A 19,798-nucleotide genomic window follows, 5' to 3' on the forward strand; every position below is an offset into this window, starting at 1 on the left:
TGGAATAAAAAAATCTTGATGAACTAAAATGATTGATCCAATCTAGGAACACATGTTGGATCCTGCAGTGTTGCAGTCATTTCTACAGTTTGTACTAGATTGGGATTGATTTTATTTTATATATTTTTTTCACAGTATAAAACAATTTATTTAAAAAAATCTTTTAAATCTAAATATAGACTGTTGAAGGTGGTTATCTATGAGGGTAGGATTGAGGTGTGAAGGAGAACTTTCATATACATATCATATTTATTTTATATTATTTTTAGTTCAAGAATCCTTTCTTAACAGTTACTAAAACCTCCGTGAGTCTATCAACAAATTTTTGTTTTACTGGTTTCATTTCTCACCATTCTTTGTTGTGTTTTATGATGTCTTCCCCTTTCTTGACATTATTTATTCTGATGTTTTTTTCTGGCTTGAGTGTTTTTTCCCAAAATCTTTTTCAGAAAAGAAATATCAGTAGTGTAGTTCTTGAGGACATTCATGTTCTAAAATGTCATTCCTTTGCTTAAATATGGCACGTTGTTTTGCTCTCTTTTCTGTAGAACTCTGTAAATATTACTCCAGTGCTATCTAGCATTTAGTGTTTCAGACAAGAAGTCCTGGGTCACATTGGTTCTCTTTTCCTCATAAATTACCATCCCTTTCTCTCAGGAGGTTTATAGATTTTTATCTTATCCCATGAAATTCAGAATGACTCATTTTTCAACATTCATGCCTGTCACCTTAAAAGGCTACTTGGACTTGAATACATAAGCTGAGCAATTTTTCTTTTGATATCAATTTTTATACATTTACTCCATTCTCTTCTGTAATTCCTTTTAAATAGATATTGAATATTTTGGGTCTGTCCTCACATCATTTTTTTGTCCCATAGTTTCTATCTTATATAATTTATTTTTCTATGTGTTTTGGAGAATTCCTCAGGTTGGAATTTGCGAACTTATTTTCTAGCAGTGATCAACCTATTATTCAATGCCTCTATTGAGTTCTTATTTTTGGCGTTCATATTTTGTTTTTAATGACCAAGATTTCATTATTTTCTCAGAAACTCCCCTCTTTTTCATTAATACAGCATCCTCTTAACCTTGGTCTGACTTCAGTGTCTCTTCGTACGTCAAGAGTGTCTTGGTTATTTCTTACTGCATAACTCTACCCCTCCCACCCTGCCACTTCCCCCAGACTTAGTGGTTTAAAACAACAATTTATCATTTGCCACAGTTCCATGGCTAGGTGGTTTTGTCACTTGTGTGGACATATTCAGCTGGTGGCTGGACTAGGCTGGGCTGGGCTGGCAGATGAAAGAAGGCCTCTTTCACACATGGCTCAGGCCTTGATACTGGCTGTCGGCCAAGGCACCTTAGTTCTCCTTCATGTGGCCTCTGTCTTCACGTGGCATCTCATTTTTAGGGCCTCTCGGAGTGGCCTGTCTCCCAAACACAGATTTTCTTAGCATGGACACTGGATTCCAACAGAGGGGGAGAGGAAGCTCCCAGGTGTCTTCTAAGGCTTGGTCCAGAGCAGGCACCATGTTACTTCTGCCGAGTTATATTGGCCAAAGCAAGTCTCAAGACCAGCGCAAGGGGAGGGGAGATGGATTCCATTCCTGATGGGAGGAGAGGCAAGAAAGGAAGAGGAGGAACTGCTGACAGCCATCTCTGGAGCCAATCTCCCACAGCGTTGCCCGGAATTTGCTGTACTAAAGATGTAGGTTGATCAGAATGGGTCACTTGGATCTCCTCCAGCAACTGAATGAATTACAGGTTCCCAGACAACAATCAGCTAGCGATGAGGTGTTCCTTGGTCCAAAACCAAAAAACAAACCAATATAAAGAATATCGTGAATTTTAATTAAATCATACTAAACAAAAATTTTAAAGGATTCTGAGGTTATATTCTTCCTTTTTTTGGGGGGGGGAGGGCGTTGTTAAAATGTTCTTTTTTTAAATGAAATGATAGTGTTAGTTTTTTTGGAAAAAAAAAAAGTCTACTGGCAAAATAGAATGTTGGCTACCTTATATCAGTCCTTCTAAAATTACTGGTCTTTGGGAATTACTGGGAATAACTAGGCTTTCTTCAGTCACGCTGCCCCCCTGTCCTCTGCCCCTTGATGATTCTTGCAGATGTCCCGGAAAAAGTCCCCTTTTACTTAAGGTACTTTTCTTTCTCTAAGTGAAATTGGTGTGTGTGTGGCTCGGATGGAGTTTCTAAAGTTTTAAATTTTGTTCGCTAAGCCAGGTCGGGGGGTGGGGGGAGGCGCGGAACTGCTAACGGGCAGAGAGATTTCTTTTTCAGCCTCTGAATTATCGTGTGGTTTTTACTCCTGGACCTGCTGCCACTGGCAATCTTCAGTCAAGGGGAAAAGTCAGCTAAGGAGCATGTCTTGTCCTTCTTGAAGGCTGTTTTAAGCCCTTCTGATCTTGGTAAAATTAGTGAGACTCTTCTGAGTTATCTTCTTTACTTCATGCCTCTTTGTTCTATGCTCGTGAGCTGGGAAGCATTTTTCACTCTGGTATAAATTGTTTTGTGTTAGGAATTCTGCTTCGGATATTTTAGTATGAGGTTGAGGCCATCCTTATTTGATAGTAATTGAGTTTTTTTTAGCATACTTTTTTGGGTTCATTTTGTTGGGTTCTTAGAGAGTTGGTGATAGTTGTTGGTTTTTGTAAATTTTCAGAACACATCGACAAATATTTATTGAGCACCTCTTAGTGCCTATGATGTGAAGGATACAGGAGAACTCTTTTTTTTTAAATTAATTAATTAATTAATTGGCTCTGTTGGGTCTTTGCTGCCGTGGGCTTTCTCTAGTTGCGGTGAGCGGGGGCTATTCTTCCTTGCAGTGCTCAGGCGTCTCATTGTGGTGGCTTTTTTTGTTGCGGAGAATGGGCTCTAGGCACATGGACTTCAGTAGTTGTGGTACGAGGGCTCAATAGTTGTGGCTTGCTGGCTCTAGAGCGCAGGCTCAGTAGTTGTGGTGCACAGGCTTAGTTGCTCCACGGCATGTGGGAGCTTCCCGGACCAGGGCTCGAACTGGTGTCCCCTGCATTGGCAGGCGGATTCTTAACCACTGCGCCACCAGGGAGGTCCCAGGAGAACTCTTAAGGAGTAAAATGAAATTCATGATACAATTACAAACAAATTCATCCACTTATAAATGTAGGTTGAGAATGTGAGAAGTGGCTGTCACAATGTCCCCCGTTTTCTCCTTTTTCTGTTTTTCTCTCCCTTCTTGTATTTGGGATGGGTCTCAAGACATAGACGAGTGTGAGGTTTCCGGCTGGTGCAGGCATGGAGGACGGTGCGTGAACACTCATGGGAGCTTTGAATGCTACTGTATGGATGGATACTTGCCACAGGGTGGGCCTGAGCCTTTCCATCCAACCAGAGATGCCACATCGTGCACAGGTGGGTTTCTGCCAAAGAATGCAGCATCCAAAGGTGAGAATCTGTTGGTGGTGAATTTCTCCTGCTCCCAGACTAAGTCTGTGGGTCTGTGCTGGGCATGTGGGTGGAATCTGTTCCTTTGCATGTGTATAACCTATGAAACAAAATAGCAATCAAGATAGAAGGGGCTATATTAAAAAAGCTAAAATTAGTATGCTTCGGGGATTTTTAGTAGTTAATAGATATTCAGATATTAACTGTTATAGTAAATACAGCTGATCTGCTAAGGACCCAGTATCTCAAAAGTGACCAGGGAAATTATAAAGGCCTATATATCTTAAGGTATTGTGGAATTTAAATTTTTTACTTCGCTGAGCTAGGCTTCTCTTTAGTTAGTGAGGATTGATTGCCAAAGCCTTTCAGTTTTGTGCATGTATAGATGCTATTACCTGTGGAAGGCCAGAAGATTCAATAGAGACACTCATTGGAAACACTCCCAGAAGTCATGTGGAAATGAACCAGTCTATTTAAAATATGGCTTGGGTGTGTATATGTGAGGGGAGAGGGGATGAGGTAAAGGTAGAGAGAGATTATGAATTTCGGAACTTCACATTCATATAGTAATGAGTTTGACATTAATTTATTTTCAGAAATAGACTGTGGCACCCCTCCTGAAGTCCCAAATGGCTATATCATAGGAAATTATACCTCTAGGCTTGGCAGCCAGGTTCGTTATGCTTGCAGAGAAGGATTCTTCAGTGGCCCAGAAGATACAGTTTCAAGCTGCACAGCCTTGGGCACATGGGAATCCCCCAAATTAAGTTGCCAAGGTGAGTTTTCCAAAGGTCCAGCTTCCCAGCTTATACCAACTTGAGATTGTTTTCGTATTTCTCTCTAAATCTCTCTTTGGAGTAATGAATGAAAGAAATCCAATAAATTCTTATCGTTTCTAATAGGTTTTCAGTTGATTTCCTTGGTATTTAAAGGAATAAAAGCTTATCACCTGCCAATAATGGTAATTCCATCTTTCATTTTTCTATGTTTATAAAAGTTATATTTTTCTCTTGACTGACCACTTAGCTAGTGTTTTCAGAAGAAAAATTTGTGTTGACTTTGAATATTCTTTTCTTATTCCTGACTTTCATGGTAGTGGTTTGAGTGTTTCATTATTCATTCATGATCTTGGGTTTTTGATGTTACGTGCATCTAGTTATCTTCTTATTTACCATGATAGAGTGCTGTGTGCCAAGTGCTGTTCTAAGCACTGTGTACATATTATATATATATATATATATATATATATATATATATATATATACTCATTCAGTCCTTACAATATGCCTATGAGTATTATTATCACATTTTACAGATGGGAAAACTGAGGCATGGAGAAGTTAGGTAATTTGTTCGAGGTTATCCAACTAGTGATAGAGTTGAAATTTGAACTTAGAATTCTAGTTTCTGAGGTCATGTACTTAATCATTCTGGTATACTGCTTCTGTTTTTGCGATGGTGTTGACTTTTGGTTTGTTTTCGACTTTTGGCTTTTTCTTCATCATTTACCAGTTTTTGGCTATATAAACATAATATTTTAACCAATTAATTATTTAATTAATTAATTCATTGGCAGCGTTGGGTCTTCATTGCTGCACACAGGCTTTCTCTAGTTGTGGAGAGCGGGGGCTACTCTTCATTGTGGTGCATGGGCTCCTCATTGCGGTGGCTTGTTTTGTTGCAGAGCATGGGCTCTAGGCACATGGGCTTCAGTAGTTTCAGGACACGGGCTCAATAGTTGTGGCTCATGGGCTCTAGAGCGCAGGCACAGTAGTTGTGGCACACGGGCTTAGTTGCTCTGCAACATATGGGATCTTCCTGGAGCAGGGATCGAATCTGTGTGCCCTGCATTGGCAGGCAGGTTCTTAACCACTTAGGAAGCGCTATGTTTACATAATATTAAGGAAACATTCATCTATTCCCATTTTACTGGGATTTTTTTAAAAATCAGAAATGAGTTATTTTTATCATGTCTTTTAGGCATATATTAAGGTGATCATATATATTTTTTCTCCTTTTAACCAGTTATATGCTGGTTTATATTATTAGATTTCCTGATAGTAATCAATACTAGTTGCTGGAATGGATTCTTCTGGATCTTTTGATGTTTCATTCTTTTAATCTGGACTATATTTGCTAAATTTTACTTAGAATTCTTACACTGATATTCGTAAGTGAGATTGGTCTATTTTTTTTTCTATGCCATCTTTGTTGGTTTTGGTATTAATATTATTCTAAATATTGAGAAAAGAATGGAAAGCATTTCCTTCTTTCTCTATTCTCTGGAATACTATAAATAGGATTTTTAAAGATTTCACCTAGAAAACTATCTGAATGTGGTACTTGGGGAGAGGTAGCCCTTGGGATACTTAAAAAAAAATACTTACTGGTCCTAAGTTTCCTATTCTTTTTGATATCCATTTTGATAAGTTACATATTCTTAGAAAAATCATCTATTTCAAATTTATTTGTAGAGAGAAGTGTAAGGCACTCACGTTTTTGATTTTCTGTAATTATATTTGTTTATAGTTGCTTATAATAGTGAACTATTGGAAACAATTTCAGATGTCTGTTGATAAGGAAATTGGTTAAATGAATCATTGCAGATACATGAAATGGATATTTTGTAGCCAATAAAAGATTATGTTGGAAAAAATGTTTATTGGCATAGGTAAGTATTAACAGTATATTACTGAGTTACAAACTGCATGAATAATGTGCTCTTAACTTTGAAAAAGTTCATATGTACATGTATGTTTATAAAAAAGTTTAGAAAGCTATACATCAAAACATTAACCATGGTAGTTTCCACTGGGAGGGATCCTGGATGATTTTTATATTTTAGATACTTTACTGAAGGAATTTTTTTTAGCGTATTAGACAAAGTAACAAATTTGTTTCCATTTTGGCAAAAAGAAAAAATAAAACAGTTTTCATTGAATTTATTCTGTAGCTGAGAAACATCAGTTTCATGCTTGGCTAAGTTATTTTGATATTCTGATTTGCGATTCAGACTCTAAACACATTCTGATAATTACCATCCTGGGGGTTAAGAAATTCTAAAAGTACATTTTAATTCTAACATTATCTTTCCATGGATCAATTAAAATACAGAACTTAGATTAAAATGTACCATAATGCGTAACAAAGAGCTCCCTAGAAATTTGTGTAAGAAACTCCATGTAAGACAACTTGTATTGCTTTGAAAGTCAGTCATCCGGATTATCGAACTGAGAATGTAGGAAGTTAATTTAGAGGAGGGTGCTTGTTCCATTCCCCAAAGAACTGTCATTTAGTGGGTCTTCACTTCTTTTTTCCCTCCTGTAATAACTGTTCCCTTCGCCTACTGACACCCTCCCCCTTCTCACCACATGGCCACTGGCTTCTCCCGGCTGAGACTGCTTCTCTCTAAGCACACCTCTTCTTATTTATCCTTCAGTCTTCTTTGGGGCTCCAGAATCTGGGGCATGTGCCAGCCAGCACTGTATTTTTAGCTCAGCGTTATGAAGCCACAGAAATTGGGAATTCCACTAAAAACACTAGCAAACTGTGAACTTGGGTGCTGAGGAGCAGGTACTTGTGGAAGGAGCAGCTGTGTGTCCCAGATGGCAGCGTGTGTCCGATAATGGACTTCCCCTTCAGAGAAGGTACAGTTGGCGGATGCTGTTGGTTGCCTTCTTCCAGTGACTGTATCCCTGGAGGCCCTGCTGCTGCCCTGGTGGGGGTGGGGGACGGTGGCGGGTGGGAGCTGTGACATGAGTCCCTCATGTGAACAGGGCTCAGAAGTGGATGCTGGAAGTGAGGATGAAATCTTCCAAAATAGGTAGGAATTTGTGGAAACGTCATCACACATTTCCATCAACTCTCTGGAAAAGACCGAATATTTTGCTGATATTATTATTATTTTTTAATTTTCAGAAAAGGTGCCAGTTGTAAGTGACAGCTTAAAGACTTTGAGTTTTTAAAAATTCAGCCAAGCCAGGAGCAAGGTGAGGGAATCACTGTAACTGTGTTATCATCAGCAACAAATCCAGAGTCCGGATCTGATGCTGTGCTTGATTGATCCTGTGACTAGGAAAGTCTGGAGTCTGGGAGGAGAGTGAAGACAGGTACACCATGAACTGTTCTATAAGGGTGAGCTCCTACGTGTCACGTGAGAAGAATGGGTCAAGACTAAGAGAGTTCGGGTGGGAAGATGAGGTGTTTCATGGAAGAGGTGGCATCTGTGTTCTTCCCTGTGGGTAGTTTGCCTCCTGTGGAAGGGTCCAGTGACGAGTGGTTTGCAGTGTAGGCAGCTGAGGGTTCCTGGGACTGTCTGTCTTCCAGATTTGTTCTCATCCTTTTGTGGGGCCTTCTTCCTTTTGGGCTGGGAATTCTTACCAGCAGTCCCTTTAAGAACCCACTTCTACACTTGCTTCTTCTTGCTTAAAACTCTTCTAAAAACAGTGAAATGGCCACCACACTTAGAATAAAATCCAAACTCCTAACCATGGATTTTGTGTTTATATTATATTTTATTTTTATCTTTTTAAAAAATCTTTATTGGAGTATAACTGCTTTACAGTATTGTGTTAGTTTCTGCTGCACAACAAAGTGAATCAGCTATGTGTATACAGATATCCCCATATCCCCTCCCTCTTGAGCCTCCCTCCCAACCTCCCTGTCCCACCCCTTTAGGTCTTCACAAAGCATCAAGCTGATATTCCTGTGCTCTGTAGTAGCTTCCCACTAGCCATTTATTTTACATTTGGTAGTGTGTATATGTCAGTGCTACTCTCTCACTATGTCCCAGCTTCCCCTCCCCCTGGTGTCCTCAAGTCCATTCTCTACGTCTGCATCTCTGTTCCTGCCCTGCCACTAGGTTCATCAGTACCATTTTTGTAGGTTCCATATATATGTGTTAGCATTATGGTATTTGTTTTTCTCTTTCTGGCTTACTTCGCTCTGTATGACAGTCTCTAGGTCTGTCCACCTCATTACAAATAGCTCAATTTCATTCCTTTTCATGGCTGAGTAATATTCCATTGTATATATGTGCTACATCTTCTTTATCCATTCATCTGTCGATGGACATTTAGGTTGCTTCCATGTCCAGGCTACTGTAAGTAATGCTGCAGTGAACATTGTGGTACATATATCTTTTTGAATTAAGGTTTTCTCTGGGTATATGCTCAGTATTGGGATCTAACCATGGAGTTTGAAGCCAACTGGGGTTTGTCTTTTTGGCTTCTGGACAGGTTACGTCTCCCATCATTCTCTCCCAACCAATATGTCAATCCCTTATCAGCTTCAGGGCCTTTTCTCTCTACTTGAAATAATTGCCAACCTGCTTTAAAAATTGTTATTGTGGTAAGATACACATAATGGAAAGTTTACCATTTTAACCATTTATAAGTGTGCATTTCAGTGGCAATAAGTACATTTACAGTGTTGTGCAACTATCACTGCTGTCCATTTCTAGAACATTTTCATCGTTCCAAACAGAATCTCGGTACCCATTAAAGAACTCCCCATTCCTTCCTGCCTCTAGCCCCTGGTAACCTCTGTTCTACTTTCTGTCTCTGTGAATTTGTATTGTGGGGACCTCTTATGTGTGGTCTCATACAATACTTGTTTTTTATGTCTGGCTTATTTGACTTAGCGTAATGTTTTCAAGGTTCATCCATGTTACAGCATGTTTCAGAACTTCATTCCTTTTTTTTTTCTTTCAGTTTTATTGAGATATAATTGACACACAGCAGTGTATAAGTTTAAGGTGTGCAGCATAATTGTTTGACTTACATACATCATGAAACGATTACAAGTTTAGTGAGCATTCATCATCACATAGATACAAAATTAAAGAAATAGAAAAATGATATTTTTTCCTTGTGATAGATTTACTCTCAATAATTTTCATGTATAATGTACAGCAGTGTCAATTATATTTATCATGTTGTACATTTCATCCTTGGTATTTATTTATCTTTTTAACTGGGAGTTTGTACCCTTTGAAGAACGTCATTCCTTTTTTCAGGCTGAATAATTTTCTCCTGTATGTATACAGCACATTTTATTTATTCATTCATCTGTTGAGGGAGGCTACCTGATTTTTGCACAACAAACTCCTTCTCATCTTTCAAGTTTCATCTTAAATGTCACCCTGACATTCTCTTGCTCTCAGAGAATGTCAGGATTACGTTCTTAATACCTAAGTGTACAATTTATCATTATTTTCATGGTTTTTATCAGTCTGCTCTCCTGGGCTGTAAATCTGGAAGCTCAGCAACCATGTAGTCTTCTTCAGCATCATCTCTCCAGCACCTTCCACAGTGCTATGGCCTGTGGAAGCACCCCGAGTCCCCTGGAAGGGTGGCACAGATGATGGCAGGCACAGTGAAATTGGCTTCTGGACTGCATCCCAGGCTTATCCTGTGGCTGAACCTTGCTGAAACCCTGGCCTCCTCTTTTGTTTCACCCCTCAAGCTTCATTCCTTTCCTGATTCCACACCTTCTTACCCTGTCTCCTGCAGCTTCACCCTTGCTTCTCACCTGGCATGACATTTCTATGCTTTGATAAACCAAAAACAAGGGCCTGGGGCTGACTCTTGGTTTCCCCATATCCATGCACGTGGCCCTCCAGGATGGATGGCCCAACCTTGAGGACTGATTTCAGAGGCAGAGTTTCTTTTCTGAGTTGGTTAACAAGGGTGGGGCATGGTTTCTCAAGTCTGTTCATAGTAGAGCCTGATTCTCTAGAGCAGGGGTCCTCAACGGTGTCCACACAGCCTGTTAGGAACCTGGCCACACAGCAGGAGGTGAGCAGCGGGCTAGTGAGCGAAGCTTCATCTGCCGCTCCCCATCGCTCCCCATCGCTTGCATTACTGCCTGAACCATCTCCCCCCCATCCCCATCCCTGGAAAAACTGTCTTCCACAAAACCTGTCCCTGATGCCAAAAGGGTTGGGGACCACTTCTCTAGAGGTGACCAGCACTTTAAGGTTTACAATGTTCCATAAACATTGTTTCACTTGCTTTTTAGAAATGCCTTCTGAGGTGGGTAATATGTTGGCATTTCACAAATACTCCATTTACAGCTAATAATAGGTATCATTTCCGATTAAGAACCAGAGCAAGGAAGCGGCTTACCTTATGTCACTAGGTTATGTATCAAGTTGAGAACCCAAAGCACTTTTCCGGAAGGCAAATTCCATATAGAAACAGGCTTAGTGAGCCCTGAAGGTGGGATGCAATGATGAAAAGCTCCACCCAGAAGGATATTAGTTGTTGCTGCAACTCTTCATCTTTTAAGATTTTCTTAGTGGAGCCCAATCTCCTCTCTATGTGGTTGGGGAGGGTTTGAAAAAGCTTTGATATAAGTTGGAATACAAATGAGTGCATTCAGGTGAGGAGTGGCAGACAAGCTTCACTGCATCACTATCTCTGAATTTTTAGCAGTGTGTGTGAGGGTTCTGGGACCATATCTGGACTTAGCAGGGGAGAATGCCGTGATTGGCTCCTCATGCCCACCTGGGTGAGGTAGGTTGGCCTGGCAACACACTTATGTGTTTAGCATCTGTGTTCCAGGTGATGGGAGTTTTTGCTCCTTTGAAATCGATTTTCTGGCACCTCACTACATATTGATCTTTAAAAACTGTCTTGACTTGCTGCATGCAACAAATCTCTTGTGTGACCCTTTTGCCAAGTAAATGCCATTGAACATGTCACTTACAAACGATTGGAGCCACTTGAGTGTTCAAAATGAATGATGACATTGGTTATAAGACTCAGGGTGATGAAGCGTGAACTTTAGAATCAGAAAGTCTTGTGTGAGTTTTGGCTGAGCTGCTCAGGGGTTCCATCACCACTTCTAAACTTCTCCAAACTCTGTTTCCTTCTGTAGAATGAGAGAAAATGGTGGTCACCTTATAGAGTTATTATGAACATTTAATGACATAATGATAAAAAGCACTTGGCATTTTGCTCGATGCAGAGTAGCTGCTGGATAAGTGTTTGCCGTCGTAAGAGAGTCATAATCTAGTAGGGAGTGGCAGGCAGGTAATGTTTCTAACAAAAATTCAAGGTCTTTTGAAACTTCCTACCGTAAAGCGGGAAGGTCTAAAAGTCATTAGCTTTCACTTTACCTTATTTATTGGTTTTTGATTCAAGTGTTCTATTTACAGCTAGAACATAAAAATGAAGAGTTTTAATGTTAGTTTTTGAAAAAAGAAAGATTCCTATGCAGCTCAAAGCATCAAAAACCATTTCACCTCTACAAATGGGAGATCTTTATAAGAGATATGCTGATAAACTCTTTTTTTCCTCCTTCCAGCTTTTTTTTTCCTTCCCGCATTCACGCTTTTACCTACTCTGTCACCTCCTCTGCAGTTTCTGAAGTGTTCAGATTCTAGCTGTTTCCATATAAGACACTGTTGGTTGACAGTAAGTGTTTTTATGTGAAATGGAAAATTTTCTTTTTCCTCCAGATGATCTGTGAGTACGATCTGAAGGGAATGTATTGTTAGTTGAGGTTAAAGTTCATGGGAGACTTTAGAATAAAAAATCCATCAAGAAGTAGTTTTTTTCTTTCTACTGTCTTAAGGGCAAGTAGGCTTTTTGGTACTAATGTGCTGAGTCACAGCAGTTCAGCAGCTGTCGATACTTTTGAGAATGTGCTTCTTTCTCAAAAGTATCGCCTATAACCCTCCCATTTCCTTTTGATGATTGTGATAACATTTTCCAAATTCAAGTTGCTGTGTATTTCGATGTTAGATTGCAACCCAACATCAATGATGTATGTAATTTAATGCTCAAGTGATCCTGGATTGAGTGTCTAACTATATTTGGCCAAATTCAGAACATGCCATAAAGTGCATGAAACTTTGTCATAAGGCTACACTTTTCAGCCCATTCCTTAGGCCATGTTTCTTATATATAAACTTCACCAGAATTAATGTTCATAATGATATTAGTAACTCACATGACTACAGGGGATATTCTAAAAATATAGGATATAGCCACTGCCTGCAGAGAGCTTACTGTTAAGAGGGAATGAGAACATTTTTACAAATGAAGAAAGTTTAGGTATAAGTGCTGGATTACCTGATCTAGAATGTGAGTGTAGTGTAGACTCTTGTATTCATCTGCCTAGACTGTTTCGGCCCTTACAACCTATCGTGTTACACTGATTTCCAGGTGTTACATAAACTTTCTGATTTGACCCTAAGGCACGATAGAGACTTCTTCCTATTATTGTTGTGTAAAGATGAAAACTGACTTTAATGTGATTTTCTTTCATTTCTGTCCTTGTATTTGCCCTTTTGCCAGTGTTTCATCTAGTCGTTTATTTTTCTGGGAAGGTTTTTTGTTTTTTGTTTTTGTCAATATCAATACGGGGAATAGGTCAATCATTCATTCCCCCAGCATCTGGCAAAATGTCTGCCTCAATTTGTAGATATTATGGCTCATTTTTTTTCTTTCTCAGCTTGGTACTTATTGGTCTAAAACAGTCTTAGATTAAGCCTTACATTACTCTGTTATTTCTGTCATCAGTCACGTTGTTGTGCTGATATGTGTAATAAACAGCAGTCATTGGTAATACAGTTGTTGATTAGATGCCATAAGCTGCCTGTACCTTTCATCAGATTTCCTTGTGGAATATTTTCTTGGATAGAATTTTAGAGCTAGCAGTAAGAACAGACATTTTTACCTTCAAGATATGAAACAGAGTTACAATATCACTGTGGCCCTTGAAACTGGCACAACACATTTCCCCCCACGGAGACCTATTTTGAAGTTGATTATTTGAATAAAATCACAGATAATAGGATACTAAGGAAAAATTCCCAGCCACATTCATAATTAGCTGACTGTATTCCTGATGCAGATCCAAACGTTGTTAATGATGTAATTAGCCAGAGAAACGTGTGCTTTAATGAACACGCCTATGCATATGCAATACAAAATTTGTGCTGCTTTTCTTTTTCCTTTCCTTTGGATGTTAACTGTTTTTAAATGGCTTCTTTCCTTGTGATAGTGATATTTTTATTATCTGTTGCAGCCTCTGTTGGATTGAATTTTGAATGTCAGTAATCGGGGCCACCTGCTTTCTTGGGTAGCATTTGGTCTGAGTAGAAGTGGCAGTGGCTGCCATCTCTCTTAAGCATGGTGGGAATATCTGTGATGGGCTTATCTTCTAGGCAAGACCTGGGCCACACCCCCATATCATAGGGTTAAACATCAGTACCAAGAAGGCTTTGGGACAAATACAGTGGCAGGGGAGATCCATTTCCAGCAGCTCTCTTGCTCTGGGAAATTTCCTGAAGACAAGATTGGGGCAGAGGGAGTTGTCGTAGAACCCGTCCAGGCTGATTTAAATGCTTTTTCATGCAGCCTTTTCATCTGAGGTTTTAGCTAACCTATAAGGTCAGTCCCAGTCAAAGCCTAGAGTGGACCCCTTCAGTGTGAGGTTGCCTGGACTTAATGGACCTGGACTTTGGGGTTGTAAAAACCATGGTTTGAATACTGGCTCTGTCTTTTTATAGTGGTGTAACTTTTGAATATGACTTAAACTCTTAAGATCTCCATTTTTGTATCTGTAAACTACATGGGTATAAATCATTTACCTTGCAGTAAGGTTTTCTGTGAGAAATAAATAAGATAGTGTACATCTAATACCTTGTGTTTAGTAAAATTTTGATGCATGCTATTATGATTAAAATTATTGCGGTTTAAACAGCTTTCTCAGAATTCACTGGTAAAAGACCGATATTAGTTTTTGTGGGTCTTTTTCTCAGCTTTCATCTACTTGGTGTTTGGTAGGTGTGAGTTACCTCTGTTGGGTAGAAAATATAGAGGTAATGTGTTCCTGTCTTGTTATTTGTACCTATAATTTACTCATGTGTGTTTCCTTCCTGAGAAGCTGTGATCATATCAAAGTAACATTTATTGCATCTTGAACAATGATAAAGTGGTAGCAAGCTACCAATGAACAACTATTTCTTGATTATTTACCATGTAAAACATATGATTGTAAGTAGGCATTGTGGGGTTGCAAGAGATTGTAAGATAAAGATTCTGTCCTTTAGGAACTGTCCATATATTTGAGAAGACATAGTCATTAAAAAACTACTAAATCCTCAAGCAGGAAATAAAGGTCAAATGAATAAGAGATATAATCATTCTTGATTCTACCTCTTCTCTCACCCTCACATCCAACTCATCACCGAAAACATTGTTCTGCTTCCAGGATATGTCTTGAATCCATCCCATTCTTTCCATCTCTACCATCACCTCTCAAGTGCATCCAAGACCTCAGCTCTCTCTGTTGGGCTACTGCTCTAGATGCTAACTGACCTCTCCTTCCACTCCTGTTCTCCCATCTGTTCTCCACCCGACAGTCAAAATGGTCTTTTAAAAATATGTCAGATTATTTCATTCCCTTGCTTAAAACCCTCCAATGGCATTCCACTGCTTTTATTTTATTTTTAAATTTTTTATTTATTTATTTTTTCCACTGCTTTTAAATAAAATCCAAGCTCTTTCCTAAGGCTTCGAAGGCCCTCTATGATCTGGCATTCCTCTTCTCTGCACCTTCCTCTCATGCCACTCTCCCTCTTGCTAACTGTGCTCCAGCCAACAGGCTGCATTTCCCCTTCTGGAACACGTCAAGAGCTTTCTCGCCTCAGGGTCTTTGCATTGGGTAGTTCATTCAATTGAAATGTTCTTCCTCTGGTCCTGAATATGACTGGCTCGTTCTCATCCTTCAGGTCCTAACTCAGATATTACCTCCTCGGAAAGCTCAAACCATTCCCGAGCACTCCATTTAAAAAGTCTTTCCCATTCTATCACATTATCTTTCCTCCTATATAACATTTACCACAATCTGCAATTACCTTGTTGATTTATTTTTTTGTCTAATTACTCTCTCTCTAAGTTCTGTGAGGGCACCAACCTTAACCATTTTGTTCAGTGCTGTAGTGACTAGCATAGTGTCTGGCATGTATTAGGTGCTCAGTAAATATAGGAATAAATGAACAAATGAACATAGGCTGTGAAAGTTCAGAGGAAGAAGGGACCCCTCTGTTAGTCATGGAGCAGATTCGTCATTGGGAAGGGTTTTGCTAGGTATGAGGGAGAAAGAGTGTACCTTGAGGAGTGACAGAGTGAGCAAGGCAGAAGGGGGTGGAGAGGGACATATACTGTAGGTTTTCAGAGATGGAGCTGCTTTTGAGAGGCAGTGGGTGTAGGAGAAGGAGTTTGACGGATGTGGATTCAGCTGCTAGCCATCACATGACTACCTGTGTGACTTTGGATGTTTTACTTAACCATGTTGAACCATTTTACCTATAAAATGGGGGAATAATCTCTACCATGGAGGGTTACTGTAAGAAGTGATCACCCTATCGGAATGCCTGTGATGGTAAATGGTAGCCGTTCGTACCAATATTTAATTTAGATTCTCAGCTGCAGGTGTGCATACAAATCAAATTTGCAGCTTTGTAGAAATGTGGATGCCAAGAACCCAACTCAGTACTACTCATTCAGAAGAGTGATTTCTGGGTGAGGGTGAGGGGGTGTGTGTGAAACTCCAGCATGTGTGATTTTTCAAAAGCTCCCCAGGTGATTCAGATTGTATAGCTGTTGTTTAGAATCATGTGTTTAATCCAGGCCATGCTGGAATCCTCTCTAAATATCTCTTGCCATAGGACTGTCCAACTTGAATAGTTCTGTGATGGGAACTCACAAAGTTGGGTCCAGATTGCCTACCACTGGGCATCTACCTGAGTCCCTAGAGACCAGACTATTGATTTCTCAGCTACCCCCAGTTTAATATTAATTTAAAAAAATCTTATTGTCCCAGCTAGAGCCACTATGCCTTCCATTATTCTTGGTGATGTCCAAGATGGGAGCCAATTTAGTTATTTTCTGTACTCTTATTCCTTTAGTATCTATGCTTCTCCCCTAATCCTACTCTCTGTCGCTGGATTCCCTCCCAGACCTCTCCAATGTGCTGTTTAGAATTTCAGCTTCAAGGTCCATAGACCTATATAAACCTATACCCTCGATCTATTCACTGATGAGCCCTCTAATTTCGTGCTGTAACTGAACCCTGGCTTAAACTAGATGTTTCAGATGTCAACAATGACTGGGCAGTCTTAGGAAACATTAACCACCTGCTCGGTTGGTTGCTCGTGTACACACAAATACAGTCATGTCTTGGAATGTTTTGGGCCAGTAAACATGTCTAAAGGTTTGATGTTGGGAAAACATGCTGAGGGCCAAGGGGTCTTGTGTGATCAACATGTATGAGAAGGGAACAAATCCCTGTGAGCAAATATGGGACTTGAGAGGTAGACAGGGTTGGAGGATTTATTTAATGACCACCTCATTCTGGTCCCATAACTGCTCAGAATTTGCATCTGCACTGACCAGAGCCTGATTCTTCTTTGAAAAATCTCAGATCCAAGTGACCGATCAGATGGGTTGAGCTGTTGTATTGAGAGTCTTAATGATAGCTCCAATGACAACACATGAGGCCTCCCTAGGGAAATAACTCTGGGGTTCTAGAACAGACCAAACATCCATAATGGGATGGAGAAGAGTACCAATCCACGAAATCCACTAGTTCTGTATCAGAAACTCATTTAAGAGAAGCCACCTATCACTATGACTGAGCGTGGTTAATGGGGAGTTGGGAATAGCTCATACCATTTTATCTATTTTGAATGCTTTATCTCCATAAATGGACTTGTGTTTTAAAAGCCTGGAGGTCAGTACTTAATTTTCTTGGCTTTCTACGGGTTGGGGAGAAAACTAAAAATCAGAATGAATGCCAAAATTTATATATTTTTTCTTTCTGGATTTAGGTATAACTGGACTATTGCTTACACTTGGAATTATTATGATTTCCTTATTTTATATTTTATATTTATTATGCTTCCTTGAATAAAATTGTGTTAATGAGCTCTCCACTGCTGTGTGGGAAATTTAGCATGTTTTATTTCTTCTCTTTATCTCACTGCTCAGATTTTATTGAAATAATTTGGAATTTAATTTTCAAATTATTAATTTTTCACATTATTTAGCTTGTAGTTCTAGAATCATCTACTACTAGTTCTATCAAGCTCTACAATCACAGTTAAATGATTTTGGAGACATCTGTACATCATGCTGGTTTCATTGTTCACTAAAGTTTCTTCTAAAACCCTGTCCTTATTTCTTAGGACATTTGTTCCGATTTATTTTTTTGTTGTTGTTGTTGGACTGGAGTTAACTTTGGCTTTTTTTCAGGAAAGATACACATATAGATTTTTAAAAAATTGTAAAATATCTGAAAATGATTCTTTCATTCTTACGTCAAGTAGAATTTGGCTGCGTCTAAAATGGTAATGTCATAATCCTTTTTCTTCACATTGTTCTCTGTAAATATTCCAGTAGTCAGAGTTGCAGAGAAGAAATTTCATATCAATTTTATAATTCCAGATTGTCTCCCTCTATGCAACTGATTTTTTTCTTTGAAAGGTACATATAAATGGAATGTTTAGACTATAAATACGTTCCCCATTTGCTTTAAAAAGTTAAGAGGGGGATGCAGCAAAAGCAGTCCTAAGAGGGAATTTTATAGCAATACAGTCCTACCTCAAGAAACAAGAAAAATATCAAATAAACAACCTAACATTACACCTAAAACAACTAGAGAAAGAAGAACAAAGAAACCCCAAAGTGAGCAGAAGGAAAGAAATCATAAAGATCGGATCAGAAATAAATGAAAAAGGAAGGAAACAATAGCAAAGATCAATAAAACTAAAAGCTGGTTCTTTGAGAAGATAAACAAAATTGATAAACCACTAGCCAAACTTATCAGGAAAAAAAGGGAGAAGATGCAAATCAACAGAATTAGAAATGAAAAAGGAGAAGTAACAATGGACACCGCAGAAAAACAAAAGATCATGAGAGACTACTACAAGCAACTACATGCCAATAAATTGGAGAACTTGGAAGAAATGGATAAATTCTTAGAAAAGTACAATCCTCCAAGACTGAACCAGGAAGAAATAGAACATATGAACAGAGCAATCACAAGTATGGAAATTGAGACTGTGATTAAAAATCTCCCAACAAACCAAAGCCCAGGGCCAGATGGCTTCACAGCCGAATTCTATCAAACATTTAGAGAAGAGCTAACACCTATCCTTCTCAAACTCTTCCAAATTATAGCAGAAGGGGGAACACTCGCAAACTCATTCTACGAGGCTACCATCCCCCTGATACCAAAACCAGGCAAAGATGTCACAAAAAAAGAAAATTACAGGCCAGTATCACGAATGAATATAGATGCAAAAATCCTCAACAAAATACTAGCTAACAGAATCCAACAGCACATTAAAAAGATCATACACCATGATCAAGTGGGGTTTATCCCTGGAATGCAAGGATTCTTCAATATACGCATATCAATCAGTGTGATACACCATATTAACAAATTGAAAGATAAAAACCATATGATCATCTCAATAGACGCAGAAAAAGCTTTTGACAAAATTCAACATCCATTTATGATAAAAACTCTCCAGAAAATGGGCATAGAAGGAAATTACCTCAACATAATAAAAGCCATATATGACAAACCAACAGCCTACATCGTCCTAAATGGGGAAAAACTGAAAGCATTCCCTCTAAGGACAGGAACAAGACAGGGTGCCCACTCTCACTGTTATTATTCAACATAGTGTTGGAAGTGTTAGCCACAGCTGTCAGAAGGAAATGAAATAAAAGGAATCCAAATTGGAAAAGAAGTAAAATTGTCACTCTTTGCAGATGATATGATATTATATATAGAAAACCCTAAAGACTCTACCAGAAAACTGCTAGCACTAATCAATGAATTTAGTAAAGTAGCAGGATATAAAATTAATGTGCAGAAATTTCTTGCATTCCTATGCACTAACAATGAAAGAACAGAAAGAGAAGTTAAGGAAACTCTCCCATTTACCATTGCAACAAAAAGAATAAAATACCTAGGAATAAAGCTGCCTAAGGAGGCAAAAGACCTGTATGCAGAAAACTATAAGACACTGATGAAAGAAATCAAAGATGATACAAACAGATGGAGAGACGTACCATGTTCTTGGATTGGAAGAATCAATATTGTGAAAATGACTATCTTACCCAAAGCAATTTACAGATTCAACGCAATCCCTATCAAATTACCAACCGCATTTTTCACAGAACTAGAGCAAGAAATCTTACGATTTGTATGGAAACGCAAAAGACCCCAAATAGCCAAAGCAATCTTGAGAAGGAAAGACGGAGTTGGTGGAATTAGGCTTCCTGACTTCAACTATACTACAAGGCCACAGTGATCAAGGCAGTAT

The 19,798-nt window shown here is 39.0% G+C and overlaps 1 protein-coding gene across 1 annotated transcript in view; it reads left to right on the plus strand.

The window, feature by feature from the left end:
- The window catches only part of SUSD1 (sushi domain containing 1), a 123,433-nt gene that overhangs the window by 22,242 nt on the left and 81,393 nt on the right, over positions 1-19,798 (plus strand). Inside the window, exons 4-5 of the mRNA XM_057723478.1 lie at positions 3,259-3,411; positions 4,041-4,220. Coding sequence (XP_057579461.1) covers positions 3,259-3,411; positions 4,041-4,220 — 333 coding nt within the window. The remainder of the gene's footprint in view (positions 1-3,258; positions 3,412-4,040; positions 4,221-19,798) is intronic.

The sequence above is a fragment of the Hippopotamus amphibius genome, chromosome 2, assembly GCF_030028045.1.
Source record: "Hippopotamus amphibius kiboko isolate mHipAmp2 chromosome 2, mHipAmp2.hap2, whole genome shotgun sequence".
NCBI lineage: Eukaryota > Metazoa > Chordata > Mammalia > Artiodactyla > Hippopotamidae > Hippopotamus > Hippopotamus amphibius.